The sequence below is a fragment of the Dendronephthya gigantea genome, unplaced genomic scaffold, assembly GCF_004324835.1.
Source record: "Dendronephthya gigantea isolate DGI-Jeju-01 unplaced genomic scaffold, DenGig_1.0 000015F, whole genome shotgun sequence".
NCBI classification, from domain to species: Eukaryota; Metazoa; Cnidaria; class Anthozoa; order Malacalcyonacea; family Nephtheidae; genus Dendronephthya; species Dendronephthya gigantea.
Window position 1 is genome coordinate 1,529,780 of NW_021163025.1, and position 16,078 is coordinate 1,545,857.

The 16,078-nt window shown below is 36.5% G+C and overlaps 2 protein-coding genes across 2 annotated transcripts; one reads left to right on the forward strand and one right to left on the reverse strand.

Moving 5' to 3' along the window:
* Window positions 1-2,542: 2,542 nt before the first annotated feature.
* LOC114519969 lies at window positions 2,543-3,701 on the reverse strand. Its single transcript, XM_028540162.1, has 5 exons — window positions 3,597-3,701; window positions 3,403-3,508; window positions 3,166-3,211; window positions 3,012-3,085; window positions 2,543-2,910 (listed from the first exon to the last, which is right to left on the reverse strand). Exons 1-5 carry the CDS (start codon window positions 3,651-3,653, stop codon window positions 2,786-2,788), a joined length of 408 nt encoding a protein of 135 aa, XP_028395963.1. The 5' UTR covers window positions 3,654-3,701; the 3' UTR covers window positions 2,543-2,785.
* Window positions 3,702-4,822: 1,121 nt separating this feature from the next.
* Window positions 4,823-15,433, forward strand: LOC114519968 (inositol-trisphosphate 3-kinase A-like). Its single transcript, XM_028540161.1, has 9 exons — window positions 4,823-5,803; window positions 7,367-7,478; window positions 7,648-7,788; window positions 7,984-8,056; window positions 8,174-8,228; window positions 8,637-8,786; window positions 13,178-13,279; window positions 13,364-13,435; window positions 13,807-15,433. Exons 1-9 carry the CDS (start codon window positions 4,934-4,936, stop codon window positions 13,999-14,001), a joined length of 1,770 nt encoding a protein of 589 aa, XP_028395962.1. The 5' UTR covers window positions 4,823-4,933; the 3' UTR covers window positions 14,002-15,433.
* The last annotated feature ends 645 nt before the right edge of the window (window positions 15,434-16,078 follow it).

Consider the following 16,078-nt stretch of genomic DNA (forward strand, 5'->3'; position numbering starts at 1 on the left):
CACTTGTGAACTAGTGAACTTTTCGAGACATCTGTGAAAACAATTATAAAAGGATCTCGAAAAACGACAACTTGTAGACTTAAAATATGAGTTATGAAAACAAGACAACAATTTCCGGCGTGATTTCAATGTCAGAAACAAGTGCAATGAAACAATTTTTATACTTTAACTTCGAACCCAACAATTATCCTGGAGCTTTACTTCATTGAGAAAGCCTTCAAAGGCCGTAAAAATTGCTGCCATTAATATTATTGACTTCAATTATACCCGTGGGTTTTATAGGAAGGTAAAAAGCTCGTCCATCGTGATCTCGCTGCTCGAAATATCCTCGTGGCCACGGAGACTCTTGTCAAAATCAGCGACTTCGGACTGAGTCGTATCTACGACGACAATTATTACCGAAGTCAAAGAACCAATCAGAGATTGCCGATAAGATGGTACACGTGATAGATTCATGCTACTAAAGTGTTGTATATTAATATTTAACATTGTTTTCAAATCTTTTCCTCAATAAGTTTATCGCTGAGATTTGAGATTGAATCATCGCTGATAGCAATTTTTCTTCGTTGTATCGTACAGGCTAGCCCCAGAGAGAGTGTTGCTTGGAACAGAAGAAATTTACTGTAAATAGTGATGTTTGGAGTCTTGGCGTGACGCTGTGGGAAATGTTCTCTTACGGAAGACATCCTTACGACGATTGGGAGTTTTCATGTGCAAACGATGTTAGTGACATTTCTCCATTAAAACTGAACTTTTTTCCCCACGTCTTGAGACGGATAACTTACCTTTAAAGGCCGTTTACACTTTGACGTATTTTTTGCTTTTTGATAGATGTAAACGAGTGCACAGTTAGGAAAGCTTCGATATATAATTGGCCATATTTGACCATCAGTAACTTGTACACTCGTTCACATCCATCAATAGAAGAAAAGGTGAACGCGCCTTAACAGGGCATCAATGAAACAAAAAATCGCAACAAATTTGTGATGATAAATCCTAACTTGTCATTTTATCATTTTTACAACTATTTTTACTGGAATCTTCACCTGTTTTAGTTGATAAAGCTTTTGAAAGCTGGAAAACAACTTACCAGACCCCCAGCGTGTCCCGAGGACGTTTATGCTCAAATTCAAGAGTGCTGGGACCTAAAACCAGAGAAAAGAATTTCGTTTTTCCTGCTGAAGACCATGTTGGAGGGAATTCTCAAAGACAAGTACGCTAAGAAGCCGTATTTTACGTAGAAAACAATCAGCGAATGTGAGGCGAGCGAGATTATGGTGCAAGCTTAACAAATTTTGATGTTGCGTGCTTACGCACCTGTTTTGCGTGCTAATTGTGGCTATATGCGTGCGTGGTCAGCTTATCTTCGTGTCAATCAACGTTAACTCGTTTTGCCAACATATTTTCGTAAGTCGGTAACAAAATATAAGTTGTCGTATTGGTAGTGTAATATTGTATGTCTAGTATTTTACGTCTGTGAGACTGCTGGGGGCTTAACATTTATACTGAACAGAGTTCAGATCGATCATTTTTGTTAAATTTGATAAGAATTGGGCATTTAGACGATTTAGAATCACCTTTATAGCCTGTTACCCGTGTTAGATTTTCGAAATTTGTCAATCAAATCCCACAACAAAGCGCTAGATGCATCGATCTTATGTGTCTGTTCTTGTGATGGTAAGCTCGACAGAAAAAGTATTATTTTAAACTTTAGTTAAGTGTCTGTGGCTTTGTAAAACTTGTTCAACTCGAGGAAAATTGCTAAAGATTCTTTGTTGTGTTCAACATAGTTAACTGTGACTGTCTGGAAATACTGCAGGAATTTCGAGAAGGCAGGGGATGACATTTTAATGCTTTATAGACCAATGCCAAAGGCAAACTTTGGTGTTTAACACCGTTCATTTTAAATAACACTGTATTACCCATTAAGTGTTCAACACTTGTAGGTCATAAAGATTAAAAGGAAACTGGAAACGTAATAAATGAGATGTGTGTGTGTCGTGGAGTATTGAACTTTAGTCTTTTGAACTTTTTGTTTGTTTTGGTCTTTTGGAGTTCACTTTTGCCTTGGGTGGTTTAAAATGGCCGCCATCTTGGTTTCTAAAAATAAGTGCAGGAAACATTTTTATCGTTTCTGTACTCGAATGGCCACCATTCAATATATGATGGAGATGGTACGAAGGTACAAATTGAATAAAAGAAGTAAAGTGAAACTAGTTTTCTCTTTTGAAAGAACACAAATACGTTTGGTAGAATCGACCAGATGCTGGTGCGTAATGACAGATGATGACGTCATATACAGACGAAGAACTGGGCGCTTTTATTTCTAGCTGGAGCCTGGAGGGACCTGGGCCAAAAACGTTTCCTAATCGAATTTAGGCAGATGATGGACTGATTTGGCTCTTGTGATGAACAGAGGTAAAATTATTTCACAGTATGTTTTATATCCTTTAACAACTGTAATTTATTATGCACTGGTTGTATTTTTCCCCACAGTTGATTTACAGTAGAAAAACATGGACACAAAATCACTTAATTTTTTAAAGTTCTAATGAAATAAAATAACACACTATGACATGAACTTTTATATAAAGTTTTTGTTCAGACTTCTTGAAAGATAAATTACTGCCTGGCCAAGGCCTTTGCTACACAAGACTGCATTTGAGGATAAAATTTTCTCAAAGTTCATCACATTTGAACAATAGTTCCTCATTTCAGACATTTAAAAAGGTCTCTGTTAAAAGCTTTGTCTTTGGTTCAATACACTCAGTCAGGCAGTTTGATGTCATAAATCTTCGCCAGATGAACTGCTGGTAATTACTAGTCCATCGTCATCACCATGAGGCCCCTCCATAGCTTCGCAACTGGAATCACTACCTTCAGACGTCGACAAACTGCTTTCATCCGACTCTGCAATAAGGTTGGTAATGTCTTATAGACAAGCTATAGTATAGTGGTATTATATGAATTGGGTGGCAGTTTAGTGTTGAGACACCATATATATTTTATACCTTGAGAAGCTGGGCTGAGGAAACTTGCACTTCTTGCCACCAAACTGACATTAGAAACTTGTGGAGCAGCAAATCTTAAAATAACAATATTTATTTCCAATTATATTTACTACAATTTCAAGATGTAAACAATGTAGATTCAATTTGAACATACTGTATCTTGGTTTTAAGAGTGCATTTTGCTGAACCATTTAACAACCCTGAAAAATATATAACCACATTAATTCACAGAATTGGCACTGTGTAAATAGCACTTCAGAATCATATAGAGCTCAGTTGGGAACCAGTCCTAGAGATATTAATTCTGGAATCAGTGGAATGCTCGTCACAAACGACGAAGACGGAAACATTGTTGTGGATTTTCGATGGAGAACATCTTAAAGAAACTCACCACAGACAGATGCTAAAGGTCGGGCCAATTTACCATTTGAAATCTGTGTGCCCGAATTTGGCACGTGGGCACTGCTAACAAGACTTTGAACCTTACAGCTGTTCACCTACAAATAAACAAGAAATATTCTTCAGGAAAACACCGCCGACATTATGTTACACAATGATGATGTTTCAATATTCCCTTTTGCTTACTTTAAGGTTACGAGCGAATCGAAAACTTTGCCTGAAAACTCGCGAACTGGAAGCCATCTTTTATATTGGGCACATTTCAAGGATAATCGGGGAGTAGATGGGGATATGTAAGGTTATGTAAGGTAAGCGGTTGGTATTCGAAACGCAATAATAGACTGGAAACGACAACTGAAAGAACAAGTGTGGTATATTGGATTTAGTTATTTAGATAAATGTTGATATAAATTTGTAAATCCATAGATAAAACGCATATGGCGAATCACAGATATGGTAGTGAAAGCCTCTTAGAGGGGGTTGTGGGGGGAGGTTGTGGGGGGGGAGAAAGTTGTGTTATGGGGATGAGTGAAGGAGCAAATTTCTCTGCAATGTGTCAACTTTAGTTAATCATTGTCAGCCTGGGTAAAACTAGATATATCATATTCTGATATCATGCTTAGTCACACCTTGATGCTGAGGTTTTTTCAACTAATCAATTATTTTGGTCTTAAACTATTAATGAAAACCAATATAATCTCCCTTGCAAAATTGGCAAAATCTAAAGACACAATTTCTTCCTAAAAACACACAGTGGTAGTGCTTGTAGGCGTGGCTATGAGACTGTGTCGTTCATGAATTCTTCCACTACGCAATGCTAATAGTGAAAAATTACTTCCTTGACGTGCGAAATTGTTTTTTTATATTAAAACAAAGAAGTCAGATTTGCACATTCATGAATCATGATGACTACATGACACTGTCATAATATTGTGACTATGAACGATACATAAACATCATAATACACCCCAAATACCAAATTTATAATATATATAAATCCTTGAAAAATAAACTTGTCAGCAAACTCGATTTCAATCAATTACTTGTGAAATCACGAATAAACCGAGCCTAAAACGCTTATCACGTCGAGTTAATCCGACTTATCTATTTATCTCGTAAAGTTCTCACAAACATAGAATATAATATTTCAAGTTTCAATTTGACCTTGTCGGTTTATATGAATAAACCCTGACCACCATATTCGGGGTTTTGGAAAAGCGTAGAAAATTATATCAATTTCTACTTGAAAATATGATTCTACAGTTGAATGACTTAACACTTCCGTGTCAGATGTGAAATTGACACAAATTGACACACATAAACAGGGCGCTCTTTTAATATCAAACTGGACATAATTATTAGCACGACTTTGCATACAACCCCGGCTACAGTAACTATTAATAAACTACAGGCTTTAGCACAAGTGTTGGTGGTATATATTTCGTTTCTGCTTTGTGGACTAACCACCCTTTGCGGATCACTTTTGAGGCAGGAATATCGCGTGTCTGTAAACACTAGATCAAATGAATAGCCGGCGAAAGTATAAAGTTACTATACGTGTGGTTGATCACCCACCAGGCACTACAGCGTCTTTTCGTGACAGCAGTGGTGATAAGCACAGTGAGGACGAAGTCGAAGAACAAAAGACTATACCACTAAGCGAAAATAATACCATTCCAACTAAAGTACAACCTGTGTACCAGAGTTCACTTTCGCTGCAGCTTTCAGACAAGAGGAATCGCTCTAGCGTGCACTGCTCGGCCTTTTGTTCCTTGTCGACGGAGTGCGAGGCTTTGGAGACAGGCAGAAAGACAAGATGCGAAGACAGGGTCGGAGAAGAAGGCATGCTAGACTCGGAATTTTGTGAATGTACGAGTACAAAACCGTTATTAAAAGCAGACACAAATACTTCGTTAAATATTTATAAGTTGACAAGGAATAATGCGATAGATCAAGAGGATACCGATGAAACGAATGTGAAGACAGACAATATCAAAACTTGCGAGCGTGCAGACCCGGGGAAGTTTACTACCAAGGAAAGGCGAAGACAACAGCGACATAGTTGTGGTAAATTTGAAGCAAAATACGGCGTTCATAGACATAGAAACGGTTACAATCGCCACCTGCCATCCATCGTCGTGTTAAACGCGGCGAATATGGAAGGGGCTGGCTTCGATGAAAATCTTGTAACGAACACTGCCACCATTGGCAATGGCATTCGGGATGATTTCTTTCCCGATTTCGATGCGTTGGGGACGCGAAGGGACAGGCCACCTCTGAACAGGGAAGGTTCAGCGTGCAGTAGTGATAGTATTATTACAGAAATCGAGGGACTAACTGACGATGAAGGCGAGATAAAAAGCTGTTCGAACGATAGTTGTGAAACCCAAGAGGTATATATAACATGCTTTCGTTAATAGTTCGCTTCTGACATACCCGACGATGATTTTTGCGAGGCAACTACGAAATAGTATTACAAGAATTTCATTTTGTTCGCTACAGCTGCGGCAAACATCAATTTAATAGCTCGTTAAATTAATCTTTAAACAAAGGTTTTCCAGTTGGCATTCACTACATCCATGCAACAACAAACGTCTTTACGTATATACGCTGATGCAAAATTTACTGGAATTATATAAGACCTGCTGTATAAACATTCGCTTGCTTGTGTTTGGCGAAGCGATGCCCTTTCGTTTTATTGCCATAAAAACCAAGGCATGAAATGATTTGACTATAAAATACAGGGTAATTCATGGTTTGTTTCGTTGCTGTGCTAAACAAAGTTCCCCATATCGAGTATCAAATTTCAACACAACTTGGTCGAAAAAATTTTCCACGTAAAGTTTTATAAAACTCTGGTATATATGCTGTAAAAATCTATCAAACCAAACGTAATCGTTTTGCGAGGGCGTGTTTATACAACCAAGGTGAGCTGTAAAGTAAAGACTCGCAGTTGAAATTTCCGAATTTGATATTTGAGCTTGCAAAAACATTGTTTATATTCATTCACTCAGCCGAGAAATTGTACCTAAGTATAAAAATGTACCATATTTATTTTCTCTTTCTCTTGATATTGGTTTTTGTATGTGCTATTTATAAATCTTACATATTTATAAACAAGACAAAGTGAGTAGATTTGTATTCTTTAGCTGCCTGATTATATAATCCATCAACTGCTTGATTATATAACATCATTTGTTTGACAATCAATAAAATTGATGACATTAGTGACATTACAGGATTTAATGAAAATGTAACAGCGAAAGATAACAGTTATATAGGTTGAACCAGTATAATTTTTTAATATTTATCTAGAGGAAAGACCTTAATTTGCATTTGAAAAAGTCTACAATTAGCATTGGTAATTTAGTCACTGCTGTTTGGCCAAATTTGGTTTTGGTGAAATATTCATGATCAATGTTCACAATGAATTAGTTATTAGTTCAATGCTATAATATTATCCCTACGAAAAGCAGAAAACAAAAAGTGGTAAACTCAATACCTAAACTCAATATGAAATTTGATAGACTTGGTTGTAGATTGGACTTGGCCGTGGCTAAATTTTCTTGTGTATAGCACAGTCTATTTATGACTTTCTAAGGCTTCTGTTTCATTGTTTCACTGAAATTCATAACCATTGTTCCATATTATAAAGTCAGTGGCCATGTGTTGGAATCTTGCCCCATATCTGAGGTAATTAATCCTCATTTAGTAGAAGTATATGATCTTAACTGGCAAGTGAGGAATGAAAAACACTTCATAAGTCATGGGGGGTGGTAGTAATCTCTATTTATCTAACAGATTGCACATCAACACTAACAATAGGTAATCTAATATCCCATTAATAAACTAGCAAGCTGATCATTGCAAAGCCAGTCTAATTAGTTATACACTGACTGTCCCACAGTGGGGACTAATTAAACCACAAGCTATGACTGACCCTGTCAATTATTTAGTGTGCTCCAAAAGCCAATAATTGGAAAAAAATCAAAGGAATGATTCAGTGGGCTCCGTTTGTGAAGAGTTACAAGAAGAAAGTTCCATGGGTTCAGCTGGCTGGACATCAAGGTAACCTGGACTATAAAACCTTTGCACAAACTATGCCATATTCCTTGTTATTGGGGAAGTTCAAGCTGCTAGTTTGGTGGCTAGAACTAATGGTTAATTCATGTGATTTTCTGAAGAGGTTCAAGGTGTTAGTTAATGGGCTTAATGATTTATTCATGTGATGTTTTAGGAAATTTCAAGGCAGGAGAACAGGGAACCATTTTGAAGAAAAGTAATGAAACTGAAAAAGGAGTTTTGTTGAAACTTATGAAAGACGTTTTAAGACCTTACGTGCCAGAGTATAAACGAGAAGTTTTGAATCATGACGAAAGTATCTTTTTGATAGCAATTATTTCATAAGAGTCATTGGCGTCAATTGAACATTAATTGGTCATTAATGTTTGATTGACGCCAATGATAAGAGTCATCAATTCAATATTGTCTATGTTTCTTATTAATGCAAGACCTAAGAAAAGTTGCTTTTTCATCTTTGATAAACTTTTTTTCTCTTAACCGAAGTTAAAAGGTTATTTAGTATTACAAGACTTGCTATTTGGCTTCGAGTCCCCATCAGTGATGGATTGTAAAATGGGCGTAAGGTAGGTGAATTAACTGTGATAAGTTGTCAAAACACTTTGAAAAGGTAACACCCTACTAGGTTTAAAGATGAGTCACACCATTGTTTTATTTCATTTTGTGTTTTGAATTTTTTCCAGGACATTTCTGGAAGATGAGTTGGAACAAGCCAGAAAGAAACCTAAATTAAGAAAGGTTTGGATATAATTTCTGTTTTCACCCTGAAGGGAACTTGGCCTCATACAAGTTATGATTATTTGCTTGCATTATTGGCTTTGCTTCGATCCAATATTTATCTCATTTGTACATACATATATCACATGGGGAGTGATAGATAGCTCAATACTGCTATAAGAAATACTGCATATTCATATACCCTATAAATTCAAGAACTCTTCAGAATCTCAAAGGAATTATTTATGGTTTTATGCATTCTTTCATTAAAAAGATATAATTAAGTTGCTAATGTCCTGTGGAAAAATGTAATGACATTTGCTTACATAATGCATGCTCTCTATCTGTTGTAAAACTGACAAGCTAACTTGTCTATCATCATTAGACAGCAAAAGTGAAAACTGAGAAAATATTGAACCAAATTTTCAGGATCTTTATCAAAAGATGATTGACATTGATCCAAACGCCCCTACGGATGAAGAACGGAAGGCTGGTGGGATTTCTAAGCCTCGTTACATGAAATGGCGGGAAGAACTCAGCTCATCTGCAAGCCTGGGCTTTAGAATTGAAGGCATCAAGGTAACATTATGAAAGCTTCATTCTGCATATAATTCTTTGCTAGAGCATTTCACTGCTGTATGGGGGCTCTCTGTGGATAGCAGGGTGAAGTAGGGATAATGATAGTGGGTTAGGGTTAGGATAAGGATATCATATAATCAGCTCCACGAAGGACCCGTGATCACTGAGCTATATAATAATTCCTGGAGGACCGGCTCCTCATTTTTCAGTAACTTCGCCGCCATCTTTTTGAAGCCACCAACATGGCGGATTTCGCCCTTCTGCGCAACCGCAGAAGCTTTGCTGACGCCACTTGGTTCCTTTTGACCATGGTATTTACCACTGACCAGGCTCAATTCTGAGCCCGCTACAGCAGTATTCTTCCCCCTGGTTTTTGTAAATAACAGTTCTCCCCCCTGGTTTTTATATTTTTTTTTGCCGTGAAATCTTTTTTGTTTTTGAAATGTTTTTCGGGTTTTTTTTTTATATTTTTCGCACGGACATACAATAAAGTTTTATTTTAAGATGAATACAAGTCATACACGCTATTTTTTAGCCAGTGCGGAAACAAATATATTAAAATATGGAAAAATGTGGGCAAACTAAAGATTTTAATACTGACACGAACTGACAGGTTTCTTATTTTATTTTCGTAATAATATTTTTGTTATTTATACATTCCAATATGAGAGTTTACAAATGTTTGAATGTTTTGGCACTATCCTCGCATATTTTGAAGACAACTAGGAATTTATGGGCAACAATTTGACTTCTCTAAACCCTGAACTGATGAATTGCAGGAAGTATGTAATCAGTATTCAGTATGTGATGTTGTCTTCAAGACTTTATATCTATGCACAATACAAAATCCAAAGAAACAGAGGCCAAAGCTCAGGCAAAATGCTGGGCAGCTGACTAATACTTAGTGCAGCAATATAGTTTCAACCAAGAATCATATTTGCATAATATACTTTTCATTCAAGTCATCAACTTGTACCCTAATAAACCTTAATAACAGGCTTTAAAAGTTTTCAGCATTCTCTAATTGCATCCCTGGACCCTTGGTCATAGTAAAGAATAACATTTATCCCTGCATGGGCTCCACTGATTAGCCTAATGAATATAACCCCTTTGGAGGTTGATACCATAAACAGAAAATTACAAAAGTTGCAGCAGATTAAAGACACACTGCTCAGTCAATGCATGTTTATATTTATTTCATTAATTAATAAATATGACAAATGGTATAAAAACACCAGACAACAACAAAATCAGATAACATGGTAATGAAGAATAACAATGCACAGTCATAAAATGCATGAACTTCATCCTGAAAAATAAAAATGGAGATATGATCAAGATTTATTCACAAGGTGCAAGAAGCTAAAAAATAAATTAAGAGCTGTGATAATTGATCATTTCACTTTGGGTTTGACAAGGTAAACAAGATAATATATTAACTAGGCTTTAACAGGGCTCACTATCAGAGGTTGGAATTTTACACTGTTTACAGCAACTTATTATTTTCTATCAGCACCCTCAGATCATGTTAATTGATGTTGGGTGGGATCAATAGAAGAGTGACTATAGTAGACTCACTGGGGGGAATGGTTTACCTATTAACATTGATGTTTGCTATCATGAAAACAACATAGACCAAACTCAAAAGATTGACACAAGTTAAGAAAAAATGATAACATTTGGGTATATAACATTGCATTGACAGCATTGTAATGTACCAAAGGCTGTTTGTACCACACGTTTTGATGGATTTATAGTCTCAGAGGCTTTGGTAATCAGTTTATACTATAGTCCAAACTCGAAGGCCAAAAACGAAATTGTTTATAGTAAAAAAAGTTGAAAAACGGCTTACCTGGATTTTATAAAATAAGGGCAAAATAAGAAAATTCACTCTACCGATAAGTGAATTAAGCCATTCACAACGTCAGACGCAGAGCACGAAGCTACGTGTCCTTTCCATTTGTTGAACAGGGAAAAAGAGAAACGCTTTTATCCATTTTATATGAAAAACAAAAAAATATATACGGAAAGCTGAAAATATTTTCGTAAAAATCGGGAGGGTGATGGACACAGTTTTTCACTTTGTATCGCGGTCACTGAGCTATATAATAATTCCTGGAGGACCGGCTCCTGTCAAAAAAGTGAAGCAAGAAACATGGCGGATTTTTTCGTGCTGACGCCAGATATGGTCCCACTGGGCAATGGTAATGACCACTGACAACCGCGATACAGTGCTTCAGGCGCACTCCTTCGCCCTCCGGCTGCCTTCGAAAAATATTTTTTGTTTTTTGTTTTTTTTTCAAACGAATCCGACTATTTTCTACTATTTTTTCGACCTTTAAAAACAATGGACTCTTTTTGCAGTGTGTTGATGTAATTAGTCTCCAGAAGGGATGAATATCGACTCATATACTTGTAAGCCGATTTATATTTACTTCTGAAGTTTCATCGATGGCATTTTTGACAGCTCTCATAGAAAATGAATCGAGATTCACGCTTATAGTTTTATCCGCATAAATTGTTTCTCATATGGAATTTATAAGTAGAGTTGTTTTTGCAATCCTTTGGATTTCTTGTCCTAAATTATATATTTTAAGTTTATTTGCCAGATCCTTGCACTTGCCTGGGCATTGTTTAATATCATTTTATTATTATTAAACCTTGTATCCATCTGTATCTATGCCATCAAGCTGAATAGTTGTTTATTAATTTAGACATATCCAAAAGAGGTGTTATAAACTGCTATTCTTTGAGAGTATGAGACTATTTTAACTGAGTCAATCAGTAGAAGAATGCCTGATTTATATGTCAATTGTGGGAAAATAAATTTTTGCCTACTTTCCATCTTGGCAAAAACTGCACACAATACAAAATTACCAATTATGACTATGATAGACCCTATATGGTCTATAATAATGCAAAGTAATGTTAATATATCACTATTTTTATTCAGTTCTTTCTCAATTTCTAACATTTCAAAAGCAGATGCAGTCCACATACTAATTGCATGCTTAGGTCAAAAGTAATAGTGTTGTTCCCAAAAATGAAAAATCCTCTACCAGCATACCTATTGTTAAAATATAAAACAAAGCTCTGAGTTATCACCATTTTCATGCAAACCCAGGATTCAAACTATTAAAATTAAAACACAAAAGATGCAAAATCTGCTTGGTGATCCTTGGTCACTAATTAATGTGAAACATAGTTGAACTTACATACATCTTCTCAGTTTCTTATGCTTTATAATTTGATTTTTCATATTGTCAAAGCTTACTGCTAGACGGTCAGTTGTTTTAAAAGCTGGCAAAAAGCCAAGGTAAATATAAAGGACAAATGGGGAAAATATTCCTGTGTCTTTTGATCAGCTTATTCAGGTAGTTTGGCAATCTTGGACCTGTTCAAATCAGCTGCCCTTTTTCAATTCAGAATCAGCTGCCCTTTGGCTAAGTGATTTTGATTATAATTTTTTTCCACATATATAGCACTATGATATAGCATGAGATTTTCAACCAGCTAGTGAAAGACTGAGTCTGAGCACAATGACAATGAACTGATTCTCACATACAAAGTCAAACTGTAGTTTATAGTTAATACTCTGTCTCATATCATAAATGATGAATATGTAATACAACTTAAGCCAACCAAGCATACCTATAAAACGTAAATAATTTCCGTTTTCTTAAAATATGATATGAAAACTTCATATTCAAATTCTTTCGAGATTTTAGTTCGCCATTGTTTTCAAATATCACCATTATTTACTGAAAATTTTCAGCTTTTAGTAATCGTATGCCACATTTAAAGCACAACAAGTACGTGTCAGTTGTGTAGATCTTAAAATGAAATTAACAAATAGTAGAAAAAAGGTCGAAAAATAAAAATTCATAACGAAAACAATTTACCGCTAAGTGTTTTCAAAAAATATGCAGGGGGGAGTGAATGTTGGAGCGGGCTCAATATTGAGCCGTGTCAGTGGTCATTACCATTGCCCAGTGGGACCATATCTGGCGTCAGCACGAAAAATCCGCCATGTTTCTTGCTTCACTTTTTGAGAAAAAAACATTAGGAGCCGGTCCTCCAGGAATTATTATATAGCTCAGTGATCGCGGTATGTCAGTGGTAAATACCATGAGCAAAAGGAACCAAGTGGCGTCAGCAAAGCTCAAAATCCGCCATCTTAGTGGCTTCACTTTTTTGACAGGAGCCGGTCCTCCAGGAATTATTATATAGCTCAGTGCCCGTGATGTAGTTGAACAACCGGTGAACTCTATAAACGCTGGAGTGATGACTCCATTAATCAAGTCCTATATATGACTGGATGAAGACAATTTGAATAAAATTTTTAGACGGAAAAATGGAAAATAGGAAAGAAAAGTTAACTTTTTTTACAGAAAACAGACGAGAAACCAAACAAGGATTTCAAGACGACGCGCTCGAGAGAGGACGTTTGTGAAAAATTTCGGCATTTTATAAACAACAACGGTCATGTGAAGGTATGTTTTCTGTTTAGACGTAAAATATGCATTCTTCTTAATGTTTAGGGGCGCTGTGTCTAACTGTAAACTTTTTTGAACCAGGAAAAATATTTACAACGACTAAAAGCAATCCGAGGTGTTTTGGAGTCTTCGCCATTTTTCAAAATACACGAGGTATGTTCCAGATATTAGTCACCCGGGGTAGTCTTGGGAACGCCTCTGGGAGGAGGGAGAGGGGAGGGTTTGAACATGGCATTAAACAGTAAATGTTGAAGTGTTGCAAACCGAGTGCATTGCAAGCTATCGGGGTAACAAAGAGCATATAGCTACTTGCAGAGAGTTTATTGACCCTCATACATGTATTTCACAAGCAGTAGTTTCAATGTAGTAAATATTGAAATATTGCATTATATTAAATATTGAAATATTGCATTGTGGTAAATATTCAAATATTGCATTGTAGTAAATATTGGAATGTGTACATGATGGGGGGGGGGAGGGCGTCGTAAGCTTAGTTTTCACCAAAATGCAATCGTTCTCTTTAGGTTATTGGTAGTTCGTTACTATTCGTACACGATAGTCAAGGTAATGTGAATGTTTGGATGATAGACTTTGCTAAAACGACGATGATTGGCGATGGTGTTACACTGACGCATCGTGCGTTATGGCAGGAAGGGAACCACGAAGATGGATATCTGTTTGGACTCGATAATATGATCAGTATTTGGTCTGAGGTCTAAGGCAGGCTCGTCACTACCACCTGCCCACTCAAGTTGCACCTTGGAAATATATATATATCCTCCATAACACTCCTTCACAAATGGAAAGGCTTAGCCATCACAAATGGTTGCCTAATCTCAGAAATTGTGTTGCCGATGAAGCCTAGAGGTTCCTGGTAAACCCTAAAGGTTCCTGGTAAATCCTAGAGGTTCCTGGTAAATCCTAGAGGTTCCTGGTAAACCCCAGAGGTTCCTGGTAAATCCTAGAGGTTCCTGGTAAATCCTAGAGGCTCCTGGCAAACCCTGGAAGTCTCTGAAAAGAATTAAAGGTCCTTGGTAAAACCCAGAGATCCCTGGGAGATTCAGGGATTCCCTATCTCCCTGGTAGACCCCAGAGGTCCCTGTTGAACCCTGAACTGAACCCCCCTCCGTTTTTCGCAGTTTTAATATCCTGTCCCATTGATAGTAAAAAACTAAAGAAAATATCCTGTAAAACTGAGAATATACTTTCCAAGGCGAAACCTTACCAGCATAGACGAAAAGTCGAAAACTAGTTCACGCATGTGGAAAAGTATGGATTTGCATGTTCGACTATTATGGTTCGACCTCGCCACAGTTATCAATCTCGCTAATAAATTGTCAGTTGCACATTGTCAACATTTTTAATGACTAGAAATTCTATGACTCTAGAACATCTGATCTTCTATATATTTATAAACAAAAGCATGTGCTGCAGGTGCAAATAATTTATATACATAGACATAACATTAAACAGTGACTATAAGACCGCGGGTCGGTATGATTGCAGTTTCCAATAGTAAGTTCCAAACAGTAATTGTGAGTTACTGCTCTGAAGCCATCGTAGTTGTCAAGTTTTCGAAATTTTCATCTGTAAGATTTTGCATTCAATTTCATCCCTGAACTTCGCTGTTTCAAAGCTTAGCTTCCTACTGTGATATACTGTGAAAATATTAGACGACCTATTTACCATGAGATTTAGCAACTTTGGGCTCATACTCAAATGTAGCAATACTGTTTTGAAAGTAGTTTTTTTATAAGGTCATCGATAATCCTCACCTGGTTTAGTATAAGAATCGCTTTAATAAAAAAGCACTGATTTTCATAGACAAACATATTTATTTGCTTGGCATATGTATATATTATAAAACGATGTATATTATGACGTAATTGTGTTATATTTGGGGGCCGCCCTACCTTACCCTCCCCTCCCTCACACTTGGACAGAATGGATAGGATTATATAGTAGAAGGGTAACTAACGACAATGGCTGCAAATGTAAATTGGTAAATATTTAATCAATTTTAATGGTAGTTCTTACATAAAGCATCATGATCCAAAAATCTTTTAGGAGGCAGTAGTGCGAAAACTGAATGGCTTTAGACAGTACTTTATTGTTCAACTTAGTTTTGTAAATATATTTACGATATCATTCGCTGTTGTTGTGTATTGAAGTCGCGGTTTATTACGACATGTTATCGTCGTGAAGTATAGATACTTATGATTGCCATGGGAATCAGAAATGCAAGCTCTTGTTTACAAGGTGAAATATTAGACAAATTACGCTCAGCTTGGCACGACTACATGAAAGTGTATGCACTAAATATCGATAGAATGTTCTTCGGTATTTTTCAAATGCCTTCAATGATGTAATAGACCATAAAAGAATAATCTCTTAACCCGTTTTCCACTCGGGCCTGCGCGAATTCATTCCCGCGACGCGAAGCGTTATCTGAAGTCCGGTGATGCGATTGGTTTGCGAAAAAATTAGCCGCGAAAAAGTAGAGTTCTTACCTTTTTTTTAGGAGAGATTCCTACTTTTTCGATCGCCGTTGGACGACAGGTCTAAATGAATCGGCATTATTGACAGAATATTCCCGAATGTACTCTTAAAATGCCTTCAATGATTTGCTAGAAAATATAGAACTCTATCCGTTTAGAAAACGCTCAAATTCCATCGAAAAAAAAGTCTAGATGAATATATATACGAGGACTGAATATCAGTAGAGTGTTCAAAAATATTCTGCAAACACCTTTAATAATCTAGTACAAGATAAAAGACTCTTGGAAACGTTTCGTT